The sequence below is a fragment of the Brassica oleracea genome, chromosome C1, assembly GCF_000695525.1.
Source record: "Brassica oleracea var. oleracea cultivar TO1000 chromosome C1, BOL, whole genome shotgun sequence".
In the NCBI taxonomy this organism is placed as follows: Eukaryota; Viridiplantae; Streptophyta; class Magnoliopsida; order Brassicales; family Brassicaceae; genus Brassica; species Brassica oleracea.
In genome coordinates this window covers 25,427,856-25,437,230 of record NC_027748.1, presented here as the reverse complement: position 1 = coordinate 25,437,230, position 9,375 = coordinate 25,427,856, and the positions used below count along the sequence as shown (strand labels likewise).

Here is a 9,375-nt window from a genome sequence, read left to right as displayed (position 1 = left end):
GTTTGGTGTTTTCAAGTCAAAGAGATTATAGAGAGGTTGAAGAGTTTTAGAGTGATGAACATTACATTTTTGTTGCAGCCATTTGAGATGAGGAGAAAGAATGGGTAAATTTTTCTTTATATAGGGAGACAAAAAATCCAATTAGGTTAAATATTTTTGATTCAGACGACTTCCTAGACGACTTAAGTCGTCCAGAAGACTTTAATATTTTTAGCGGGAAATTAAAATATTTTTAGTGGGAAACTAATTAAAATAGAAGACTTCCCAGACGACTTACATGTAAGTCGTCTGGTTTAAATTATTTAAGCGGGAAAATAAGTTTTTTTTTTTAATTTTAGGCGGGAATATTTGGACGACTTACATGTAAGTCGTCTGTTTCAATTTCTTCCCCAGACGACTGAAATGTAAGTCATCTAGACCCTAAACATAACCCCTAAACTTAATTAACTAACTAAACACTTCATAAAATCAAATTAAACTTCAAAATTGTTTACTATACACAAAAATAAACATGTATAGGTAAAAATTTAATTTTTCAAAAAAAACATTCAAGCTTTCCAAAATTTAATCCTAAGTATACATACAATACTACAACATATGTTGCCAAACCCTAGACCAAAGAATACCATGACTCACTACCTACACTCATTTATGTTGAAAACAATTCAATTTTGTTATATTTTAATTTATATCACTTAAAACTGTTTATAATTAGATGATTTTAATTTTTCGCTTATCAAAATATTTTTTAAGAAAATTAAAAATTATTTTTAAAATCAGCTACACCAGAAGACTTACTTTGTAGTCGTCTAAACGACTTCAAACATCTCAGATGACTCAGACGACTTACTATGGCTATATTCGTAAAAATGATTTCTGTTTTTTGTTTGGTCACAAAGGGCTGGGCTGTAATTTCACAAGGCTTTTAGGTTAGTTTTCCATTTGATTCAAGTTTGAGTATAGGTTTGGGGTTAAAATAAAGTTGTGGGTTAGTTTTGGCAAATTTCCCTTTATTTTTTAGTCGATATATGTTTGTAAATAAATAAAATAAACGTTGAATATATATATATATATATATATATATGTTTGTAAACATATCAAAAATCAAAAATATATGTTTGTAACGTTTTAGGCAAGCACAGAGATTACAAATATATTTAGAATATTTTTGCGACCAGATATACATGTTTTAGGAAGTTAGAATATTTGAAATATTTTTAGAATAATTTCTTAACTCAAAGTTCCTAAATTTTTGCAAAAATCAGGTTTTCTTATCCGTAAAAGACACTTTCTACGAAAACAGAAATCCCATAAGCAGATTCTATCTCATGTAGCCGTCAGAGTAATGTCTAGATTTCACATCCCGGGAATTGTAGAATACGTAATAAAAGTAGAAGCTGCTTTTTATAGAACAGTAGCTATCTTTACAATTACTAGAATTCACATTCCCCCTATTTAGAATTTTAATTAAAAGTGGATTGTTCTTTCTAAAAAAAGTAGACGAAGTTGTTTAATCTAGAATTCACCTTCTACTAACTCATTTTCCGTAAAAGATGAATTCTACTTTTAGTAGAAGTAACTTTAAAATTTAATTTATCAAGTTTTTCAACAAAAAAAAAATATCAGTTTGTGTATATGGGTGTTTTATCAATTGTTTCTATTTTTACAATTTTTTTTATTCATAAAACTATTTATTTAGTTAACTTTTAGAATTGGAAAGGGTAAAAGAAAAAAAAGTGGACAAAAAAAATTTTATACCAAAAGGACAACCATGCTGAATTTTTGTTCCATTTTGGCAATTTTCCCTATAATAAATTTAATACATGAAAATATTGTAAAAATCATATAAACTATAATATATATAACTTATATATATATAATTCTTTAAATATATGTATATATATATTCATATAACGGATCAAATCGGATATCCGTTCCTAAAAATATTAGTATTTGTGATTTTCTTTGTTTTTTACAGATATTGTATTTTAGTATTTGATTTGCTTCGTATGATTACGGATATCAAGATTTTTTGGTTCGAATCAAAACGGATAAAGAATCGAATAAAAATTTACTAATATTTTGCCCAACCTATCCGTAAATAATAAAAATAATATATGTATAATTGGATTTTCGATTCGTTATCCGTTTTGATTCGAATCGGAAAAAAATCTGGATAATGTGAGTTTTATTGAAACTTTACATGTGAGATTTATATTTAAAAGCAAAACGTAAAATACATAGTGTGAACATATTTATGTAGATTTTGACTGAAAAATTCTCTACATTTGACCTGTCAGGGTGTTCATTTTCAAATTGCTGTGAAACTGTCACGTGTCTATTGTACTGTGAATGTATTTGTTATAGTGTATTTCTTTAAATATATAAGGGATATTTGGGGTAGTGTTTGATATCCTAAATAGTAATTAGTAAATACGTTCCCTTTTTTACTTAATGTAGTTTGAAGTCAGAATAGAAACAATTGGTCTTTCATCTTTTCTTGTAGATGACATGAGAGGAAAAAAAAAAGAATCATGTTCCTTTGGAATCCGATATTTCTACTTTAGGATAATATTTTCACAAAGTCTGCTCTTTGAACAGAACTAGAGGTGAGAATTTCGACCAATCGTATCGTTATCTTAAAGGGACCTTTTATGTTTTTTATTTTCATTTTAATACCGACAAGAGTAATCGGTTCTGTCACAGATAAGTTTGATTGACCCTTCGCAAATTGCAATAGACTTGTCAGAATCAAACAAAAAGAAATGGTCATTGTCAAATAAGAAACAGAACAAAGAAAAGACAAGAACGATACTGTAGCATGAACATCCAGTTTATTGTAGAAAAAAGACATAATAGATAGATAAAGAAAACTGTAATAAAACAGTAACCTCTAAGAAAGCTGTTCTTCAATAGAACCTGTGAACTCCTCGACAATGCTCTTCTTCTTGTTCATAATCGCGTGGATCTGGGAACAGTTGCACGCGAGCTCAGAAGCTTGATCCATGTGATCATGATTACCTACATCTCCATCGAGCTTCCTTGAGATCACAACAGAGTTGATAACTTCATCGGTCGGGTGATAAACCGATAACACTTGGAAACCTTGGAGATCGCAAGGCTCAACGATGGGATATAGAAATGCTCTAGGTCCATGAGCGCTTCTCAACATGAGCAAAGCACCAGGAGACATGTGTTTCTCAAGATGCTCGATCACTTTAATCTTCTCTTGTTTATCCATCCCGACAAGAGCTGCCAAGAATACAACGTCGAAGTCCTTCAAGCTCTCTGTTACATCCATTACATCAACGGTATGGAAGAACATGCGTTGAGAGAGGTCAGGATCAGAAGAAACCAGACGAGCTGCAACGGAGTTCGCTGATGGGTCGACATCAAAGTTGTGAAAGATTGAGTCTTTGAGATGGAAAGAGGCAAGAACGATGGAAGTGAGAGGGAGAGGACCAGAGCCAATGAAAGCTACAGTCTTTGGAACAGATCCGTTAAGGTTTTGTTCGAGGAGATCGAACTCGAGCTTGCTTAGTTTGAGATAGTTGTTGTAGTACGGGAAAACGTTCAAATGGTGAAGTGGGTTGTCTTCAAACGAGGTTAAGATTGAAGAGAAGTGATGCTCTAAGTGACCTTCAGCATGCCCACAGAGTTTGATGAGGTTTGATCTCATCTCTTGGATGCTTTCACACATTTTGGTGACGTCGATGTTAGGGTTTGGTGGTATGCATGTGGACACAAGCTGCTTGAAAAGAGTGTCGACATCTTCACAAGGTCTCAGGCTCTCGAGCTTCGAGATCTTTTCGTACAGATCGCAGATCGTGTTCACTAGCTTGTCGTCTTGGCAATAGCCCATGTCGACACTATGAGATCTTCAGTGTGCGAAAAAAGAAATGAAAAAAGAGCTCCTTTCTCTATTTTTCTTTTTTTTTTGTTTATCAGGTAGTGTTATGTTTCTCAAGTGGTGTGAATTGTCTTTGGAGAGATGGTTATTTATGGCAGAGAGTTTGGGTCCATAATTTTAATTTTGATATCAGTTTCTAGGGTTCATGACGACATGCAAAGCAAACCGATCTCACGGAACAAATATATATGGTTAATTTAACTAAGATACGATCCGATCCGCGCTCTGAAAACGCATTTGTTGATAAATTTATTAATATCTATGTTTGTTCATATAATTAATATGTTTAGGCATATGGGCGTTCTTTTTAGGTTCGCTTCCAATTTAGTTGTAGTTTTTGGTTTTCAGTTCAAGATGTAAGAACCGTTTGATTTGTTATGAATTTGGGTTCAGTGTGTTTAGTTATTTGGTTTTTGGTTTGGTTAAATGACAACATATTTAATAGGTCCAAAAAAGATTACGGTAAATTTCAAAAAGAACTTTAAATTAATACAATAGATTCATTTATTTTTAGATAGGTCTAAAATCTTTTTATTGTAATTTTTAAAAATAATTTATTTTTAATAGTATAGATTTTAAATGAATTTAGTTAAGAAGATATACACAATTTTAGTTAGTAGTTTAATTTTAGCAGAGGTTATACCATTTACTAAAATGGTGGTATAGATAATATTATGTGTAACAATAAATATAATATGTACATTCAAAATATTTTTTAAATTATAATTTATTATATAATGGTAAATTATTTAAAATATAACATTATACTATCATGTGAAAATATAATGGCATTCGACAATCATATAACGTGTTGGTCTGTGTTATAAATGACTAAATATATACAAAAACTGTCATTATGAAACTTATTATAAAATTAGTATGTGGTATATGATTGTCAAATATGTATTTTATGTAACGTCATATATATGTAATTTATATTTATATAATATATGATAATTTAGCATGATGAAAGATGGGCAAAATATGAATTAATTATATTTTGTTATGTTGCAGTTAGTGATTTGGAGAGAACTAAAGACGATCATCTATACTAACTTGATGTCCGATTAGAGTCAGTCGTTAAGACATGTCATAGGATAGGGGTGGGCGTTCGGGTATCCGTTCGGATTCGGGTCGGGTATTTTGGATTTTCGTGTATTTCGGTATAGAGGTGTAGAACCCGTTCGGGTATTTCTGTACTTCGGGTCGGGTTCGAATATTTTTAGTTCGGGTTCGGTTATTTTGGATCGGTTTCGGATATTTAGATTTTGAAAAAACAAAATTAAATTTTCTTTTCTCAAATTTATTGTATTTAAAATTATAGCTTTCACTTAACTAATTTTTTATTTTTAATAGATTGAATGGCTAATAGATTTGGACATAACATTTTGAAACTAAAAAGACATTAATTTGGTTATTGTTTTTAAATTTTGGATGAAACTTTTTGTTAATTCTTGAAATAAAAAATTTGACATGCATTTTAAGTGAGTAGCAAATCATTTTTTCCGTAATTGTATGTATATCATATGAACTTAAAATATGTGTAGTATCAATATAAATATTTTATATAAAATGAGAGATGTAAACTAGAAATATAAGGTTAATTATACATATGTTCGGTTATTTTCGGATATCCATTCGGGTTCGGATATTATCCGTTCGGATTCGGATATCCAATATCTCCTAATTCAATACCCGTTCGGATATTCTGCTACTTCGGTTCGAATTTCGGTTCGGGTGTTTCGGATCGGGTTCGGGTGCCACTTCAGATATCGGGTATAGTGCCCACCCTTATCATAGGAAGAGATGTGTGTATTGTATTGTTATTCTAATAGTAGATAACCAAAGGTTTAATTTTAGTTTAGTTTTAAAATATGACACCGGTTTAGTTTTATTAGATGATGTTGGTTTAGTTTAAGTATACCGGTTTTATTATCTAAGTAGCGTTTAATAATATTGAAACAAACATGAAAGGATCCAAAATTTAAGTAGCCTAATAACAACTTTGTCTAAAATTTAAATGACAATTTCCAGCGATAAATAAAAATAGAATCTTAAATTAATAAATTAGATATATAAAACTTTTAGAAAAAACCTTGCATTCAACTATAAATGCTGAACTATTAATAAATTAGATATATAGATATTTGTTTTAATTCTACATAACATTTTAATTTGATTGGTGATAAGAGATGAAGAATTTGACAGTACACCAAAAAGGATGAACAAAAATATTTTTCAATTTGACAGTTCACCACAAAGGGTGAACGCAAGTATTTTTCATAACTAATCTTGTTCAAATCTCGCTATTTAAACGAAATTAATTATTCATTTTACATATTCTCCTGAGAACTCTAGATCCAGTTTACACCCCAAAAAAACTCTAGACTCAGTTCTCTTGTAATTATCTTTAACCTTTGTTTTGTTTTCTTTGCTTAGAAACTTCTTCTCATCCATCTCTGAGCTCCGGTCGTCCCTTTTTTTTTTTTACAACAATAATAACTAAACTAAGATAAAGGTTCTACCGACTCGGAAATCCAAACCGGTGGGGTAGAATTAACATAGAACACAGCTGAAGGGAAACTCCGAGCACCTCGTGCAAGCTTGCCCGCCACTAGATTAGTTGCTCTTGGTATATGTTGAATCTTGAAGGAAAGAAAGAAACTCTTACTGCGTCGAAACTCCTCCAAGTGTGTAGTAAAAGCTGGCCATTCGTCAGGTTAGGACACCATCTTCACTAGTTGAGAACAGTCTGTTGCAAAAACTACGTCTGAAAAATCAAAGGTCTTCATGCAATCCATAGCCCATATCAAAGCTTCACATTATGCATGTAGAGCTGATAAGCTTCTTCGGAGATTCATCGCCCCCATCATCTTCTCTTCTGATCCTACGCCTCGGCAGAACTATCCCTACCCGGAGAATTTATCATTTTCCTTCCACGCACCATCTATAAAACAAATCTTTGAAGGATCCGAAGATTGCCAGTCAAAAGCTTGTGTACCCTGAAATTGCCTTTCTGGAATTGTTGTTTGAGCCTCCGTCCATACCTCACTCTCCACTTCCGCAATTCGAAGAATTTCCTGAGGGTTTCCATTTCTATTATTAAAAACTTTATTATTTCTATTTTATTAACCTTATGTCAAAGTTATGGACTGTTGTGGTATATCTTTATTCAGATAAAGAGTTTGTCATCACAATTGAATCAATTCAAGAGTATTTAGATCTAGCCCTGCAAAGAAAGAAGTTGTGTCTATTGTGATTACTTTATCTCTCTTCTCCAAAAATCCTCTCTTCCATCTCTAAGACCAAAACCTAATCTCTCCGCCGTTTTGGGTGGCCGAAAGCCTTTCTGCCTTTCCGCCCCCCCCCCTTTTCTGTTTTGCTCCTCTGTCTTCGCCGCTTCATAATCCTCTCTTTTTGTGTTTCCTTTCTCGGTGTTCTGAGTTCTCTCGCCACCGCGGTTCAGATATGGCGTTGTCTTGCTCGGAGTGTCGGAGAAACATGGAGGTGGGCTTGTCAAGCGGTTCCTGCGGTTGGGTTTCAGCGAGGGCGGTGAAGATCTGGTGTCAGATCTGACCTCTTGAAGCGGATATGTTCCTTTTCCTTGTCTCTGATGCCCCTCCTTCTCGGCGTGGGTGAGCATTCTCACTTCCTCTGCATCGTTGCTGTGATGTCTTTGGCGGTGGAGGTTCGGTGTTCTTCTGCTTGTTCTTTGCCCTCGGATGCGCGTGTTTTAAGATAGGTGAGTCTCTGCTCTCGAAGAGTCTCATGGGATTCTTTCGGTTCCCAGCTAGGTAGATCCGCTACGGGTTCTCCGTTGTTGATGCGCGTGAGGAGGATAGTTGTCGGTTTAGTCAGTTGTGGCTCTCTTTCTCGGTGGCGTCGCGTATAGAGCGAGCTTGTTACAGGGGATTGATCTAGGGCTGTCTCCTGTCCGCTTTTGCTTAGGTAAAGTGGTACTTGCTTTCTCTGTCTGCTTGGTGTAGGTCCTTGGCATGTGGCGATCCTTGGAGGCTCTCCTTTCCGAATAACTGCACTGCCTCGTCGGTGCGGGTGTACTTGGCCTCGAGTGTTACCGTCCGGCTGTGTTGGCTGCTGCTTAGGAGGCCATTCGTAAGCTGTTTTTGGAGGAGCCAATTCCTTAAGAGCAGTCCATCGGGTACGCCAATTTCTACCGGGTTCTGTCTCTTGAAATCACTGTGGCTTCTCTTCTTGTTGTAAGCGGGTTTGTGTTGATGGAGTAGTGTCGTCTAGTTAGCGGTTTTGCTTGTTGAGTCAGTCCCTGCTTAGGTTCGGAAGTGCTTCTGTTTAGTTTGTTTTTTTCAATTGCTCTACTTTCTTTGTCTTCCTTGTATTTCTGTCAAAAACTGAAAAACCTTGGTAATAATATCTTTACATTTTTACCAAAAAAAAATAAAAAAATCGTGTCCAGTAATTACACATCTAAGTTTTGACTCAGTATCAAGTTTTTCCATTTTTGTGCGATTATAAAATTAATTTGTATTTCGTTAAACTGAAAAAAAGGTTTCATTTTGCTTTGGCGTTCAGAATGAGAGGTGACCAAATTGACACAGGATGTTGCCATCCTCACTGTTGATGCACGTTCGACGGATCAAAATTAAAGTTCGATAATTTTGACAAAAATAATTAACACTTGTATATTTTACTAATGGCATAACATCAAATATTCTTACAATAAAGAGGTAAAAACTAGGTTAAAGAAAATATTATTCTCTGATTGAGTTTAAAGTCAAAACATAGAGATGAATTAAAAATGTTAAAAGACTAAATGGAAAATTGTGCGGATTTGTTAAGATTTTTAGTTTGAAAATTATGGACTAAAATTCTTCTAGGCATAGACTTAAAGCATTGTTGTCTCAAATTTATTCACTGTTTTGGTCTCTATGCTTAGTACTTGATATCTTTCAGTTAAGTTAATGTCCCTTTGTCCGTAATTTTATTTGCAAATACGAAAATGTCCTTGAAAGAATAAAAAAGCATAAATAGTAGATAACTGTTTTATATGTATCTCTTGTGTGCTTATGTCGACACTCTTTCTTTAGGTCTAGTTTCATCTTGCTCCACGGTCGGAAGTGTTATTTTTGAGAGTTGATTACACTAAGAGACACTTTTTGACTTTCTATTACACCTATAGACACTTCTTACATGTAACACACTTTGTTGTGGGTCAGCAACAGATTGTGGACAATTTTGCCCTTAATGGAAATGACACTTGTGGATAGGTGATTTGTGGACGAGTGATGCGTGGTTGGGTGATTTGTGGATGGGTGATGTGTGGATGAGTGATGCTAATGTGTTTATAGTAGATAACGTGGACAAACTCTCTGTTTTGATTCCATAAAACTATACAACAATACGTGGACATGAACTCATGTCACTAAAATTATACCATAAAACGTGGACAAGGACTCTGTTATCTCCAATACAAACATTTGGCTTCTTCA

General features: G+C 33.8%; 1 protein-coding gene across 1 annotated transcript; it reads right to left on the bottom strand.

Annotated features, from left to right (window-relative positions):
* Positions 1–2,731: 2,731 nt before the first annotated feature.
* LOC106327744 (probable nicotianamine synthase 4) lies at positions 2,732–4,082 on the bottom strand. Its single transcript, XM_013765987.1, has one exon. The coding sequence runs from the start codon at positions 3,860–3,862 to the stop codon at positions 2,894–2,896; it is 969 nt and encodes a 322-aa protein (XP_013621441.1). The 5' UTR covers positions 3,863–4,082; the 3' UTR covers positions 2,732–2,893.
* Positions 4,083–9,375: the final 5,293 nt, after the last annotated feature.